General features: G+C 37.0%; 1 protein-coding gene across 2 annotated transcripts; it reads right to left on the reverse strand.

Annotated features, from left to right (window-relative positions):
• Positions 1 to 1933: 1933 nt before the first annotated feature.
• Positions 1934 to 17288, reverse strand: LOC121318910 (probable global transcription activator SNF2L1). 2 transcript variants are annotated; one of them, XM_041256108.1, is made up of 25 exons: positions 17124 to 17288; positions 15949 to 16038; positions 15428 to 15594; positions 13765 to 13851; positions 13012 to 13112; positions 12530 to 12630; positions 12024 to 12203; positions 11502 to 11657; positions 11058 to 11189; positions 10457 to 10525; positions 9976 to 10085; positions 9666 to 9892; positions 9058 to 9179; positions 8628 to 8780; positions 8276 to 8408; positions 7725 to 7873; positions 7431 to 7550; positions 6887 to 6997; positions 6684 to 6797; positions 6136 to 6258; positions 5752 to 5884; positions 5392 to 5510; positions 4689 to 4901; positions 2833 to 2943; positions 1934 to 2464 (listed from the first exon to the last, which is right to left on the reverse strand). In XM_041256108.1, the coding sequence occupies exons 1-25, from the start codon at positions 17178 to 17180 to the stop codon at positions 2399 to 2401; spliced, it is 3144 nt and encodes a 1047-aa protein (XP_041112042.1). In that variant the 5' UTR covers positions 17181 to 17288; the 3' UTR covers positions 1934 to 2398. The 2 variants fall into 2 exon arrangements, with proteins under 2 accessions (XP_041112042.1, XP_041112043.1); XM_041256109.1 differs by lacking the exon at positions 13765 to 13851.
• Positions 17289 to 17799: the final 511 nt, after the last annotated feature.

Raw genomic sequence — 17799 nt, forward strand, 5'->3', positions numbered from 1 at the left:
CCTACATTTACACCCTGAGAATGCCCTCTACAGTTCACATTCCTAAGGTGTGCACCAACAATGCACATCATACTGCCCTGCTAGACAAGTGTTTGTTTTGGTTTCAAGCCAAAACTCATCCCAAATGGGCCAGAATCAACAAAGCACCTCCCAGCTCGTAAGTGCTGGAAAGTTATCATGGCAGTACGAAGATGCCACCATGTGGACAAACTGTTGTATTGCTCTTTGTTTAGTTCTTACCTGTTTTACAGGACATGCTGCTGTGGCTAGATACAGTACGTAAAGCTTCAAATATATTAAATCATGTAACAAATCAGCCCAAAGCTTAAATCTATAAAGTACCAACAATGGGTCTACATACCTTGCAAAAATGCTACAATTACCCATTCTGCACAAAGACATTCAAAATGTATAAATCTATTATAGATACGGATCAGATACATACAGGTGTGATGTATATGCAAAACTGCAGGACGGGTTATGATAAAATTGTTTCTGTTAATGCTGACTGCAGTTGAATACTGCAGCTTCATTTCCAATAAATCAAGCCGACTGAGGTTCAATTAAGAATTCAGGAGAACAATTTTGTTTTTGAATGTTAAAATTGTGTTAAACTAGCTGTGTGAATAAAATAACCTACATACTTTGTTTATTAAAAAGGCAGCTGGATATTGCTCAGAGGATGTATGGGTGGATTTTGCACACATCTGCAAAAAATGTATACAGTAAACTGTACAATCAGTCACAATGTATGTCTTCAGATTAATAATAAAAAAGAATCAAGAAACTTTAAATCTAATTCCGATTGTGCACAACTTCAGTCTAGGGTGGAGCACTCATTACCGTATAGTACGTGTACAATTATTGTTATTATTATTATTATTAAAATGTTATTAAGTTGCACATAGTACAATATATTGTAATGTTATAACTTTATTACCCTATATATATATATATATATATATATATATATATATATATATATATATATATATATATATATATATATATAATATATATATATATAAGTTTCACGGGAAGGGGAAAGACTATTATGTGAAAGACACGATTCACATTCAAAATAAATGTATACTGGATAAGAGTCTTGAATATACAGAAAACAAGAGTAAAATGACACTATTACACATCTAAATTTTCATCAAAGTACAATCTGTGTATTCTGTCTTTCACACATCCCCTCATGTCTGGCACACTTCATAAAGCAACTGTGAATATGGCTCCCAGCTCAGGGTCACTTATCTGGAAAATCGCAGGTCAAAATGTCATTCTTCACAGATACTCTGAACTGGTAACAAAAGCACATTACATTTCTGCTCTCAAATCTGAGAATTGGGCATTCACACCTTAGGGGGAAGAGAAGGAGAAAAACTCAATTGAATCATTAAGCCGGCAAACTGCACACACTAGCTGGAAAATTACAGAGTGATGCTGACATGTACACTCATGGATTCAGCTGCCGAAAGATCCTCTATGAGCAGAACACTGCACAGATTAGAATGAAGGCTATCAAGGGTATACAGAGAGAGACTGTTGGGTTTAAAACATTTTCCAGGACTGTTTTTACCAGTGTCAGACAATCTGATGTTTTCCATCTCCTTTGCAGTTATTGCAGTGCCCTGATTCTATACCCCGCTGGTGAATTGTTCAGTATTTCTGTCATTAGTTAAAGTTAAATAATGGACAAGGCTAATACAAATTTCTCCCTTCACTCTTCTGCAATTTCCATATTTACAAAATACAAAAAAGAGAAAAAAATATTTTTATTCAAATGATACAATGTAGCAATCTAATAGCAATATATATATATATATATATATATATATATATATATATATATATACTCTATATATAATGGAACAAATACAAAAAATAAAACAACAAAAATAACACATAATACATCAACAATATCTTCAATTAAAAAAAAAAAAAGTGCTGACAATATGTGCAGAGCCTAACTGGTCAATTAAGTATATTTAAACAATACTTAACTTGCTAAGAATCTGGTCAATATACTGTTTTTTTCCACATGTTCCCTATCCTTTGGTTTTAAAACATAGTTTTATTTAAAAACAGGCAGCATATCAAAACCATACTGTAAAGATTCTAAAATCCCAGCATGCTAGCTTAACAAGACAATCAACAAGAACAAAAAACATTTGAACAGAAGCACGTCACGAAGTAAAACTATCCATTCTGGAATGCAGAAACAAATGAAAAGTGCATCAGAAGTGTTGCAAATTAAAATGTACAAAATGGCACAAGGTCTTTTTTCTATGCACTAAGACGACACCACTAACATTTGCAGTTCACATTAATAGTAAACGTAGATCCTCGAATACTGCCGGCTCGGTGACAGTTTTTAAGTCTGTTGGCAACGTTAGGATTTCATTTTCTTTTCCTTTCGAACTGAGGAATCTGGGGCATCTGTCTTTCTTTTCTGTGCCTGAACGACAATTAAGAAAAATGAATATATAAATACATAAATAATGCTGCAAGGGTTATGTCTAGCTAATGCTTTCTTGGTTACACTTGTCTAGTCCTTTAAGATGCCCCTTCATATTGACAGCAATTGGTCAAGAATGGCAGGGCACTAGAACTTGAGACAAACTGAACAGTCAGCAGATTACAGCATTATAAATGGGCGAACCTGTATTACCTTTTGTTATCTGTAACATAAGGCTGCTAATTACAACTCATTTACAAATCACTGTAACCTGAATCTCCTGTATCAATACAAAGGCCTGCAGAAGGTAGCTGGGATAATGCATTGATTACACAGAGTATTTAAAAACACAGTGAAAGTTAATTTACCGCTGCTGTTTTAGGCGCACGCTTCTTCTTCTCTGCACGCTCTTTCTCCTCGATCTCCATGTTCTCCTTCTCAATTAGAGAGATGAGAGTGTTGCAGCGTCTTTGCAGTTCCTGAAAGGAAATCGCATTTCACGTTTCATGACCGGTTAAAAACATATTCTGAATGAAAACCTCAAGCATTACTAGAAGAAGAGGCACTTGATACATGTCCTTAATAAACATGCCAAACACCTGAGGATGCCATTTCAGAGCAGCAATACTTTAGCAATGCCAAAAAAAACACCAAGAAAAATCTACCAAGTGTTTCAACATGTTTGTACCATTCAGTCCTGTTTTTTTTTTTTTTAATCAAAAGTAAGAACACACCTAGACACACCATTAAATAAATTTAACTTCTATGGTACAGTAACTTAGGGCCTTATCATACTGTGGAAATACATATAATACATAAAATACATATTTTCAAAGCGTTTACTCCAGTCTTTAATTAACTTCTAGTTTTATTTTGTTTTTTAAGTGGTAAAACACCTGTTAATTTTACAAAACTAGAACAAGGAGCGAATTAAAGAATGGAGGAAAAGCTTTGAAAATATATCCGTGTTTTCTAAATACTAAAAAAAAAAAAAAAATCTCACAGTTCATACAGCCTGTGGTACAGAAACTGTCCACCAGATGGCTTTACAGGGGCAATAAACATTGACTGGGGCAGCGCATCTGTAAAAGGTTTATAATCAGCCACAGCGGCCTCTTCCTGTCTGATATGGAAGCACACTCATGCATTCATGATCTAACCAGTGAATCTCAGAGGGGCATCAGGAATTATGAGCAAAATACAAGATTCCTTTTCAGGGTGTATCCTTTTCAGGGTGTATGGCATTTTATTGCGGAAACTGCATGTTTGTGAGTCAAATCTATCAAGGACACGTCTAGCCAGTCTGCATTACATTCAGTTATCTGCAAAATAACTTGATCTATAAAAGACAGGCAGCAAAGTTTTTTGTTCTTGTTTCTTTTTTCTTACAACAAAAATGTTTAAATGAATGCTCATATAGTATATGATTGCTGAGCTTTTGGGATTACAGCAATGAAGGATGGTGTCTTTTATTATTCTGTGGCTGTCAAGTTTGTTTATTGTAATGTAAATTCAGAAAAAAGAAATATTAAATAAGTAATCTGTTGCTGTTGAGTGATACAAGCTTATGTAGATTAAATGTAACAATTTAAAGGTAAACACTGAATAACAATTGATCAATCACATTGCTTCTTATCGATGAACTATTGGGCTGACGTAAAAAAAAAAGTTCAAATGTGATTAACCCAATATTTTTTTTCTTTGAAAGCATCAGAACACACGCTGTATGTATGTAATTTGGCATATCTAAATCAGTATTTCTTCACAGAAAAAAAAAAAAAAAAAAAAAAATGAAATCTTTGTTTTTGGCTACAAACTGCTGCATCTTATTTTTGAGGACAGTCAAGTTAGACATGCCTGTAATCAGAGCAGTGAAATGTCAGGCCGGCTATGAGGCTTCAGTTTCTTATTTTATATTGAGGTGTCAATAAAGCATCTGAAGGGCTGTATTTTACAGAATTAACAGGTACATTTAGACGTAACCTTTGCAGTTCACAAAATTAGAGTAAGCTATAATAACAATACAGCTAAAATAACAGGCAGGTGTCAGTTAAAAATGCTCCAAAAAAATGACAAAGCAGGCTGTCTTCAAACGAGGACAATGGCACTTAATGGGTTAAAATGAGTGTCAACGTTTCTTAACAGAACTTGTCCATTACATTTCAGTTTTGACCGGACTGGATCGATTCTTGTTGATGTGTATTTGATTTCTTTTTTTTCTTACCATTGCTGTCCTGGACTTGATAAACCAGTCAAATCTAAACTGCGGTGCATTTCGAACACACTGCCGGAGTTCCTCGTAGACGTTTTCTTTATCAAAGCCCATCTTATGCAGCATGCAGATCAGAAACCGGTCCTCTTCCTCGGTGTAGTTCTTCCCTTTGTTGGTTCCATACTGTATTCTCAGCTGGTGAAATGGAGCCTTGTACCTAGCAATCTGAAACAAGCAACACATGACCATTCCCACTGAGGAGGGATGAAAGCATTAGTCTTGCATCGAGTGGTGCCACTGTGTTAATAAGAGTAATGTGATCTGCATGCAAAATAATGCAGCAATACCATTAGTGACCTTACCAAGCAATTATCACCAATCTGCCTGTGTTGCTTTGGTCTATTTGCATAGGGGATGTGCTGAAAATGGTTGACCAAAAAAAAAACTGCCCTATTTTTCATTGGCTTTAAATCTTTAAATGTAAGACAGACATAGTTTACAAAATACAAACCACAGAAATATATAGTATCCCTTTAAAAGTTTACTGTAGTAAACTGCTGCAAAAGCGTGACAGCAAAAGGATAGTGACAGCACAATTTCTGGGGCAACGGTAAATTAAGCATGTCAAAACTATGGTTAACCAAGGAAAAGCAGAATTAATTCACGGGATTCAAATACACCACGGTAAAGTTTCATAAGCACGACCATCCCTCACCTTTGCATCCAGCGCTTTCTTGATGCTGATCCTCCTCTGAATCCGGGCTTCCCCTCGCTCAATCTGTGCCATTATTTTCTCAATGTCCTGAAGCTCATTGCAACGTTCCCAGAAAACAGCTGTCCAGAAAGGTACCCAGAAATAAATGCATTAACCATTGTTTTGCACATTGTTGGTTTCTTAGAACATTAGAACACTATTTGCGCGTGACCTGAATACAAAAAAATCCAAAAACAAAAACAGTATTTATAATGTAATGCATAAAAAACTTTGCTGAATGATACTACAGTAAGGATGTGAAAAACAATACTGCAAGTTATGATAAATACGTATTTTAAATTATACAAAACAAGATCAAACCTGAATATTCAATGACTTCCTCAGGTGTTTTCCCCTCCACCTCACGAGCAATGTTATCAATATCATCGCGGCCGTATTTCTCATTTGCTTTTATGAACTGATTGAAGTCTCGCTTGTTCCAGCTTGTGAAACCCTGTGAAGAAGAAGCAGCAGATAGTGTACAGGTGTGATGTGCAGCGCACAGTAAATCACAGCAGCCTATCACAGTTTTAATTGAGACTTATCAACTGTAAACAAATGTGGCAAATTTATAAAAAAAAAAAAAAACTGCTTTAAAACCGTTTTACTGTCAAAGTTTCAATGTCTCATCCATCTGAATGAAAAAAACAAACAGTTAAGCTGCCAAGAATCACGTATCTATAAAGCCGCTGGGGAGTTTCGTACTTGGGTAAGTAGCTTTTCCTTCTCCTCTGTCTCCTCTGGTGTTAAAGGTTCGGCCTCATCAATCTTTCTCTGTTCCTCTTTCTGGACTTGAGTGGCGTTGGGAAGGTCAGAGTTCCTGGGAACCTTGATCCAACGGGAAAGCAGAGTTTACAGCGTGTTGGATACAGTAGCTCGATCGGTGCACACTGGGTCTGTTCCATCATTTACCATCCACCACTCGCAAATGTATGACATATTGGACTGATAGCGCACCACATGCGAGAGGAATTCTTTAAACAACTATACTGTCCAATGAAAGCCAGGAGTCTCTCTGCAGTAAATAGCATTAGTTGCTGTTATTATTAACCCACTAAAAACAGATTGAATAGAAATGATATAGAATCCGATATAAACGCTTTATGCTACTATGATCACTGTCTATTATTTCTCCTGCAGGTAACAGAACAGATACCTAGTTTTAGAAACGTATGGCTACAGTAGTGACAACTTTATCCTAAACAGAGTACATAAAGTTTCCCATTTTGTAATTCTAGCAAATAGATATTTACCTTATATCCTATAGTCTTCCTGTAGTAAAGTATTTCTTTCTCTAGCAACTCAAAGAGGCGTGGTGGAAAAAACTGGAAATCTTGAATGTTTGGCTGCTTCGGGGGCCGGGGGGCCTACAAAAAACAATAAAGAAAATCCAAATGAGCCATTTTAAATTTATCCACAGTCTCTGTCTTTTTAAAACTGTATTGAAAAGCTTTACCTTAGGGGCCCTGGGTTCACTGACTCTGAGCGCCTCTCTGAAATACGCATCCACTGCGTAATTAGCCTTGCGTTCTCTTTTCGGTGGTTCAATCCACTCCATCAAACTAAGCTGAAAACAAAAAATACACCGATGTGGATTCAGACTTCTGCATTAACGATCGGCTTGCTCGATACTTGATTCCAAGGTTAACTGTAAGGAAGGACCAAGCCAGGTATATACGCTAGAATATAAATAAAGAACATACTGTAGCTAATCTTTGTTAAATCCAGACTTCATCATACCTGAGCAACGAACACATAAGAGCGGTCCTCCCAGGAACAGAAAGTAGAACACTTACTGGTGCTGTCGGTGCGGGCAGTTCCATTGCTTATATTATATATTATCACACAAAACTGCGACCGCCACACCTTTTATATGTGATGGCATTTGCTTTGAGACATCCATTGTGGTGAGAATATATTGTCCTACTTTCCTTTCAAAATAGTAAACATTAAAACATGAAGGCACTGCAATGTGATTGAAAGTGTATGCGTACGGTTACCTTTTGTTTTTCCCTGTAGTCCTCCCCCTCAAAGTTGTACAGACTAGTTTCTGTATCGACAGTGAAGTTTCTCAGAGAACTCTCCCCCAGCTTTTCCAAACGCTCATTCATTTCCGCGGTCTAAAAGGCACATAAAACACAATCTATGTATTAGAAACATTCAAATGCATGCAATTTTTTTGTTGCGCCATCAAAGAATGTGGTTCTAGCGTTGGGTTTATAAGGCGCTGGATAATGTATTCTATTACTACGGAGGGTGTCAAAGGTGAAAACTAAAGGGTCCTTGTTAATTACCTTCTTTGCACCCCTTTCCAGGATTGAATTGATGTCTTCATCTGTCAACTCGCTGTCCTTGGAGGTAAAGACATGAGTGGCACCGTGCCGGATCATCTGAAGCATTTCATCCTTTGCAAGTTTATTAGACTGCTGATCAATTAACCTCCCTAAAGGGAAAAAAAAACAAAAAACAAGACGAGCATGATATTTCTAATCTGCACATTGATTATCTTTAATACATTTTGAAGATGCTTTCTTTACAAGTGGCAGGAAAGTGCAGAAGAGTTTTCAGCTAATGTTCTTGGTTTTGTTTACAGTACTTACTGCAGCCGCTTAGACAGTAATAATATATACACTTCAAACATAAATGAGATAAAATATCAAGAGCTAACAACTGCAGGCTGACCAATTCCAAGCCGCATGGGAGCAAGAACAGGAGAAAGTTTAAATCTAACTGAGTTTGAAGTTTGTTTTTTTTTAATGACCTATACAATCTGTAACATTAAATATTCTTTGTGGCTCCAGACTTTGCCCATTTGTATGAGTAATTCTGCAGTGTTATAAGATACCTTGCTGAATTACAATGGAGTCCAGTCTCAGCTTCATCTCTGCGCGCTCTACAATCCTCTCCTCCACTGTGTTGTCAGTGATGAGGCGGAACACTCGCACTGCCTTCTTCTGACCTATACGATGAGCACGGTCCTGAGGAACGTTTGCTCATAATGATTAATAAAAGATACAGTTTCAGAGTACAGAGCTGAATTATTTGCATGTAAAGCATGTCACAAGTTGAGTAAAGCGTTATGATGCAGCGCAATGAAATGTACCGCTTTGGGTCAAAACTTTTTGAATGAAAACGACTGGTACATAAAAAGCTGCCCCCCCAGTCCCACCCCACCAAAGTAACAGGAGTTTACAAACCATTGCTTGCAGATCTACTTGTGGATTCCAATCAGAGTCGTACAAAATCACAACATCTGCAGATGCCAGGTTAATCCCAAGGCCTCCTGCTCTGGTGCTCAGCATAAAAATGAACTTTGAGCTGTTCGGAGCATTGAAGGTTTCTATTGCTTCCTGGAAAAGGGCAGGTTACTTAACGTTAGGTACGTTTTGATTTGTTTCTGGCTTGCTTTAAAATACAGCCTATATTGCCAAATCTTGCTTTAATTTATTGTATTTTATTTTACTCTAACGTGCTGCAAGTTGGTATATATAAATAAATAATTTAATCCTTCTCCATATTTCAAAAGAATAATCCAAACTGTGCTGCATAATGTTTTGAGTAACTGGCAAGAATATAATTTGCATTCACGTATGAGGAGTAAACAGCAAGCACAACACTGTTCCACACCTCTCTTTCTTCATGGTGCGTCTGTCCATCAAGGCGACAGTACTCATGCCCTCGCCACATGCAGTAATCTTCCAGAATGTCCAGTACCCGGGTCATCTGACTGAAGATCAGAACTCTGGAACCTTATCACAGAAATCAATAAGGTACTTTCTTATCATGCAAATACTTTCAAAATAAAAATACAAAAACTTCTAATCTACATATGGGGACAAATGCACGATGACCTGATATGAGGACGCTATTTGTTCCCCCACTTAAAGCAATGGGCATTTAAAGAAAGATTTTCAATGAAATTATATTGATTAGTGCCCAAAACTACTTTTTATTTTTATTTTTTTTTTAGCTTTTCAAAATTTCATGCATGAAATTAATGTCATCCTGCTTTACTGAAAATAACTGAGAGCAATAATAACCAATGCACCTTTTACTGCGCATAGGGATTCAAACCATGCTCTTTGAAAATATAGATCAAATTCAAAGAGTACTTATGTAAGAACAGGTCTACGGAAACATTTCCAGAACTATCCTGTTTAAATCAAGACCGTGTTAAAGTGTCCAATAAATCTCCCTTGGGTTCTAATGAAAGATAAACCCATTAAAACGCCTACCTTGCTCTTTCATTTTGGGAAGCAGTTTGTCCAGCACCACCATTTTGCCTCCGTTGGTGACGAGATGGGTGTCGGTGGTGTAAGGAGGCCCAGGCTCGGCCCCATCAAACAGGTACGGGTGGTTGCAGCACTTTCGTAGCTGCATCAGGATATTCAACAGTCGCATTTTATCCATCTTCCCAGCGGAATTCAGAATATCGATGTCCTTCATCAGTATCTTAGTGTACCTTCACATGCAAAGAGATTAAAAGGTGAAGCATTTGTTAGCCCGTTCTGTGCGTTTCTGAGGACAGCAGCTAACCGACCTCACCATTCTCTCTGCATTTTGCTGAGGCCAAGGTAAATTTTCACTTCTTTTTTCGGTGGCAAGCTCTTCTCTACTTCAGCTTTGATGCGACGCAGCAAGAAAGGTCTTAGAACCTAAAGAACAACACTTAAGGTAAGAACTCAAAGGAAAGAGGATACATTTCTCATATGAAAAAGTGCCACTGGCCAGTTTTTTTGTTATTTTTTTTCGTTGCTGGAAAGTTAATTGGGAAGAACCCACACTTCTTCCAAACAGCTGCAACATAAACATGTCAACACTGCCGACAAAAAACTCCTAAACCTGCTCTACAGCGGATGTCTTCCCATGACATCAATACTAATTAAGAAGGTCTATAAATATTCCTTAAAGGGAAAACGCCAGTAGGCTTATTATATATTAAAATTATATACGTTAAAAAAAAAAAAAAACAATGTCAACAGCCACGACAGCTAAAATCATCAAAGGGTACAGGTGGAGCACTTACAGCATGCAGACGTTCGACAAGCTTCTGATCCCCAAGACAGTTATTGGTGTCGAACCACGAGTCAAAATCCTGAAAGAAAACAAACACACAATATCATTTCATGACAATTCCACGCTAACAGAGACACAAGGTAAAGACAAAATGGAAAATAACTTGACATAACTAACTTGATCCCTTCACAGTGCACATCACCACAGCATGTAAACCAATACAGTTCCTACTTGAACATTGTGTGTATTTGAACTGGAAGAGGCATCTTATGGGCAGGGTCCGCGGGGAAGTGTGGATTCCTTTTTGTGAGCAGGGGGCAGATTCCCAAAGTGATATGAGAATCATGAAGGAGACGAAGATCCACCAACCACCAACCATAAATTCAGAATAACTGATATCATAGAAGCAAACCGCACCTTACCAGAGGATTCAGAAACCAAGTCAGAGTATTGTTTGCTAGCCCAGAAAAGTTTCTTCATCATCTGAGTTCCGGATATACTGTGCGTATCTATATACATGCATTTTTTCTACTTTTTTGTTCTAATGCAACAATGACAGAAAACAAAAAGTGTCATGAATGAGTCAGGAGACAGAAGTAAAGTAAACGCACATTAGCAGAGTTGAAGACGTCGGGTAAGAGGAAGTTGAGCAGGGACCACAACTCGTGAAGGTTGTTCTGTAACGGCGTCCCGGTGAGCAGCAGCCTGTTAGTCGTCTTAAACTCACGAACTATTTCAGACAGCTATGAAAAAAAATACATCAATGCAATTAAAAAGAGAAGAAAAGCTATGGCCAAAAGTTTGAAAATGAAATTGCAAAAGTATACTGGAAGCCATAATTGTAGTACGGTATTTCATGTTAGATTTTGAAATGAAATGTTTTGTTTTGTAGCATATGTAAAACTACAAAGTGGTATGCAATGCAAGCAGGTTTCATTCGACTTTATGAAGCAAAATTAGTTCATTCTGCATGGGTGATGCAAAACTTTTGCCCACGGCTGTAAAGCCAAATGATGGAATAAAATAGAGCACTCTTTTCTGCTATCCTTTCCTACCTTCGACTTCTCGTTTTTTATTCTGTGCGCTTCGTCTATGACCAGGTATCTCCAATTGAACTTCTTGAAGACAGACTTTTCTCTGATGACCATCTCATACGACGTGACACAGACGTCCCACTCCCCTGGCACCATGACGTCACGGATGAAGGCGGCCTGACTCATGATTTAAGCGTTAGTTGGGGGGAGGTCACATTGTTATTATTTTATGGCTGCTGTCAGTCAACAGCACTATGCTCAAGAGTGACAGGTCACATCCTAAAAAGTGTTTTTCTTTTTAGTTTTTGTGTTCACCATAGTGAATACAAGTGTGTGTAATTAAAATATCACTATGAAGCATAATAAAAAGTTTTTAAAAAATAACAGTAGAATGCAAAATTATTCTTTTCCCATGAATTCCATGGCCAAAATCTCTGAAAAGCCTAAATCTCAGTCTAAAAGCTAACAGTAGGAGAAAGAAATGTCGGGAAACTCAAGTACAGAGGGTCGACTGTTGCATTTGTTATCTCTCCACCCACTCACTCTTGCATCCTTGTCTCCGATGAGGCAAACGGCTCGCAGGGTGGGCACCCAGCGTTTGAACTCGCTCATCCAGTTGTGGAGAGTGGATTTCGGGACCAGGACCATGTGGGGTCCAGGAATGTTTCTGTAGTGCTTGAGATAGCCGAGTAATGCAATGGTCTGCAGAGTCTTCCCCAGACCCTGCGTCGCAAGGTATAAAAAGAATTAAAAAAACAACAAACATGTAGAATAAACACGAATAAGAGAGATCTCTAGCTGCAAGAATTATAGTGTTTAATATCTAGCACAATCTTGTATCTCTCTATAAGGGCACATGCAGTATTTAAAATGGTAACATGCCTGCCTATACATTTCCAATGTGAAATTGAGAAACTGCAATGGATAGCAATTGACAGTTTTTTTTTTTTACAAAGTACGTATATACAGTGGTTCCCATAGTCATAGAGTAGTAATACTCTAATTTTTTTTTAAATAATAAAGTACATTAAAATAGACATTATGAGTACCATTTCATCAGCCAGAATTCCATTAATGCCATTTTCATAGAGTGAAATCATCCAGTTTAGTCCTCTAATTTGATAGTCTCTCAACGTTCCATTTTTTACATCTATAACAAATAAAATACACAATTAAACAGAAATAGAGTGCATTCCATTTTCTTTTTAGTGTTTGCAAACTAAGGTGGACCTAAGTAAATGACTACTTTAAAGAATGGCTCGCTAATTTAGCATAACAGTTGCAAGAACAAAAATGGCCTACTTCAACCCACAGAAGCAATTAACACAGCGAAATGACGTTCAAGACATTCATTAAAAGAACAATTAATTAAAAGTTAGGTTGCTGATTAAATTTCAATATTAGTTTGGCTTCCCTCACTGGTACTGTAGTACTTTCACATTAATATCGTTTAGAAGCACCGATCAATGATAAAATGTCTTTTGTTTGTCAGCAAAGACAACCGGCTGAGAGGTATCTTCAGATTGCTTACAGGAAGGGGATTCTTCAAATCTCACGCAGACATTGGCTGTCTTTCTGCTCTCGGACAGCAGCTCCTCATCCTCCTCTTGTTCTGTACGCCGGTGTCGGTAACTGCAAACATTTATTGTTTTACATTTATGTGCAAAATTTAGGACCTTCCATAACCTTATTTACAGTGTAAGGGTATGAGGGAACAACGTGCAAACTTTAACAAAAACGAAAGCTTTAATAACATAGAAATAATATACCAAGCCATGACATTTTACCTATCGTGTTAGTCCAAGACTTTTGAAGAGGTTAAACATACCAGTATACATACCTTAAAACACAGGGCACTACTAAATTTGAATGCAAATCCCACTCATACCTTTGTGAATTATTTTAAGAATCAAGTTAGTCTGCTGTTTTTTTTTTTTTTTTTTTTTTTTTTAATGCAGTTGCAGTATTCAAGATTCAAGATTAATTTAACATTTGTCTGAGCTTTCATCTGTTGTAAGAGCATGTCATTGGTTTTAATGGAAATGATGCACGGTGAACGGAAATATAATTCAAAACAGACACTCAAAACGTGTTCTAATTCTACAACCACCATTCCACAGAGAACACTCAGATGACACATGCAGTACTGTAGCTTGCATTTTCAGGAATGTACAACATGATTCACATTTTTACACAGGAGGACGGGATAAATTAAAACTGTTGCATCCAAACCTTTCTTTGTTTTCGGTTCACCAACCCCTACTTTCCCAAATGAGTTCCTGACCTGTCCAAATGTAATCCTGCCACTAATTGACTCTGTTCTGGTCCTGCCTCCTCTTCCTTTCTGACATCACCATGGTAATTGAGGGGCCTACATTAAAAGGAAATTGGAGGCATCCCCTTTGAATGTTTTCATGTTAATAATTCCATATCTTTCACTGGCCTCCCAAGTGTAATCATACTGGGCAACTGTTAGCTTTAAAAGCAAAACACACTTCATCACTGGCATTCCGCTTGAAAAGACTCCTTATACCACGAACATTTTATATATATATATATATATATATATATATATATATATATATATATATATATATATATATATATATACAGTACCAGTCAAAACTAGACAAGTAAACTTGTCTATAAACACTTAATATTTCATTGATGATACATATACTTATATAAGCTAAAATTTAATTTTTAAATGAAAATGTAAATCTTGTCAATTTCAATGAAATGGTCACCCAAAGCAAGGGGATTTCAGTCTGAAGCCCAAGTCAGTTAAAAGTCTGAAATGTGTATAACACTGTGTTAGAACACTGGCCTAAGTATAAAAGTGTCTTTGTTAGATGTTCTCTGAGTTAACTAGCATGTTACCTAATTAACCTTTTGTCACCAATTATTGTTAACAGGTGAGGGTCCATGATTACTATAAATATAGGTAGCATAGGCACAAGTTTGTCATTCCTGAATGTAAGGGAGCAGAAAATGGCAAAACACACATAGTTAAACAAAGAAAAAATTACTGTAATTACTTTAATAAATTAATATATATTATAATGCATTAAGATATTTTACAAGACACTTGTTTTTTAAACAAAAATAGTATTTCTAAAAATGTTACTAAAACACAAATATATTAAATAGCTTTAATTCACCTTAAATACAAGTCAAGGCGTAATACTTGTGCAGTGAATTTGCTGCTAATCAACTAATCATCTGGAAACTGATCACTGTCTTGAAGAATACCTCAGTAACTGTAATTAAAATCTGCCTGGAAAATAATTGTAAATAAAATGTAACTTTCATTAAAATAATTTATAACTTTCATTTAAAGCATGGCTTCCAGGATTGAAAATATCTATCCTAGCTTTTGAAAATGCCCCTTCATAAGCCTCCCAGACACAAAATGTATTTAGTGGAAGATCTTAAAGCAACCAGTGAATCAACCATTTGGTTAAAGATGTACCACAGCCAGGGAGGACTATTTCAATGACTTAAACAGTGATATGAGGCTGAATAGCTCTTCCTGTTCGCTATAGGTGACAACTGAAGGACACTTACCCGGTCTCTTTTCTCCTGCCCCTGCCTCATTGCTGGAGCCCACATACAGTCAGGTGTGTATTTAGAATATTGGATTTTCACTGGTCTTTTTACTAAACATTAAAACACGACTAGTCCACACCTAATCTGCAAAGCTGCTACATTTGCTGTAAAACATACAGATATGAATTCCTGCCCAGCTGTTTAAATTGCCCTTACACAGTGCTCAGTCGGCTGTAGTATGGAAGGATAATTCATTTAAAAATGCCCCTTCCAGCGCAGGTCAAACACCCTGCTCTGCCCTGCTTCATTCCTGGAGAGACCATGACTCCACCACCAAGGCTGGTCATCCCCTTGCAAGACTATTTCCTGACCCTTTGCAATAACAAGAGCTGACTTACTCGCCAACGGAGAGCAGATTTTGTTTCTCGTCCTTCTTGACGCGCGGCCGTCCCAGCTTGACTTTCAGGGGAGATGTGGGGGTCTTCTGTGCAGCTGGCTGAATAAAGTGGGCAAAGAGCTCTGTCTGCTTTAACAGGAATTCAAACCTGTTGGTTCGATCTGCTTTCTGTAGAAAAATAAATACAAAAACTCACTGGTTAATAGTACTTTAAGGAGGTTTTGATTGACAGTATAGTATTACTGCCTGCACTAGTTTGGTGCTTTAACTGGCAATACTGTGGGAACTTAAAGTAACCATTGGGAAGCATAAATTGCACATAAGCAACATTTTCTGAAAAACCTGGGTAAATCTAGCAAGGAAATACTTGGGAGCAGTGAAATCATGCTGTAAGCGATACACTGTGATATAACAAGACGTATAATAAAGTATAGCAAATTCTTAGTGCAGTGCAAGCAGGGTGCACATTTACCACAGTAAGTTTTTCTAAAGGGACAGGCGGACACCGGGAGAATCTCTTACCCTCTTCTCCTCATACTCTGGGTCAGCTTCTGTTTCTACCTTGCTGGTGGCTTTGGGAGGAGCACTGAGCTGGAAAGGAGGATCCTCTTTCTAAAATAAAGCAGGGAATTCATAAAACGCTCATTTAAAACTTCAGTTTCTGTGCGCATCCCGGTTTACAGCAAAATATTTTACATCCAAAAAGGAGCCATTGGTTAAGAAAATAGTATCTTGCCATGTGTGTCTCAAATCTAGGATTAGAAATCAAAAGCAGCATTTGAGGAGGTCTTCAGTTTGTTATTAGAATCATGGGGGGGGGGGGGGGTCGGGTCACTTTGGGGGGGTAGGGGGGGGGGGTAATGGCAACAGGTCATATGAGACTCAGCAGTTGATTGCATGCAAACGGTGTTGGAATGTAAAAAAAAAAAAAAAAAAAAAAAACAAAAATTATTATTATTATTATTATTATTATTATTATTATTATGTGGGGCTGGACATGTTTTTTACATTTAAGTTTTGGAACAATTGCAAAAACCTGTACAATTTATAATAAGAACTGAAAAATTATTCTTGACTGGTTTTTTTCATCAGACCTCAATGTAGTAGTACTGAGTACTTGTATAAAACGTAAATATTTTGCTAAAGATATATAATAATATAAATATATATACATATATAAACGTATATAATATATATAATATATATATATATTATATATATATATATATATATATATATAGTTAGTAATCTAAGTATTCTATATTAAGATTGAAGATAGCTCTATTCTACATGGCAATCCATATCATGTATCTGCTCTTCTTTACATGGCGTTTTAACTGAAGACTATATTCTAACAACATTAGCTCTTAGTATCTGGCATCTGCCTGTAGTTTCTTTGTACTGCACATGGACAGAAACCCTGGCATACCAGAATTTCACAAAGCCCACTACTTTCTACAAAGCTATAGTCTCTCTTGCAATGCTTTCAAACCATGGTAGTTTAATAAAACAGAGTGCAACTGTTTATCATATAGACTATTTAACGACAACTGCTGTCTGCTGCAGATGTTATTCTGTACGCCCTCTTCCCGCCATATTCCCCAATTGTAACGAACCAAAAAATATCAAACTTCTGTACCGTCGATTAGTTTGCACATGAAAGCCTCTTGCAAATACATTGCAAATCCCTAGCTCACCTCGTCCTTGTCTCCTTCGGGATCCCTAGACGTGGACGGGACCTCTTCATCTGACATTGCTGCTACACTTATAATTATATTTGGGTGTTTTTGCTAAACAGTAATGTTTTACTGTTAGTTAAAAATAATAAACTACGTCACTATTTGTCTGTACCCGATCATGGTACACGCCCCCTTGCATTACAGACCGGGCACCAGGATCTCGCAAGGAGATGGCGCCATAACACCGCGAGAAAGCGAGATCTTTTTTTTAATCTGCTTTCTGACTCCGACTAGAAAATTCTATCAGCAAGGCTGCGGTTGTGCTGCAAGTTCGGGTGTTGTGCTGTGTCAGTGTAGCCCAGGGAATGATGCAGTGTGTAACTTTCAGCACTACTTGTATTACCTGACTGCTAGAAATTCATTTAAACGACTATAGAGTTATCCAGCAATAACTGGAATTATCAAGCGCATTTTGCTGCATTAATATATATATACTAAATATATATATATATATATATATATATATATATATATATATATATATATATATATATATTATAATTCTACAAGGTCCAGATTAATTATATGCTTTATGTGCACGATATTAATATAATAATAACAATGTATTAATAACGTACAGCTGTGGCCAAACGTTTTGCATCACGTACGTGCACGAAAAGTCTTGAGTCATAAA

This window comes from Polyodon spathula, chromosome 7 (genome assembly GCF_017654505.1).
Source record: "Polyodon spathula isolate WHYD16114869_AA chromosome 7, ASM1765450v1, whole genome shotgun sequence".
In the NCBI taxonomy this organism is placed as follows: domain Eukaryota; kingdom Metazoa; phylum Chordata; class Actinopteri; order Acipenseriformes; family Polyodontidae; genus Polyodon; species Polyodon spathula.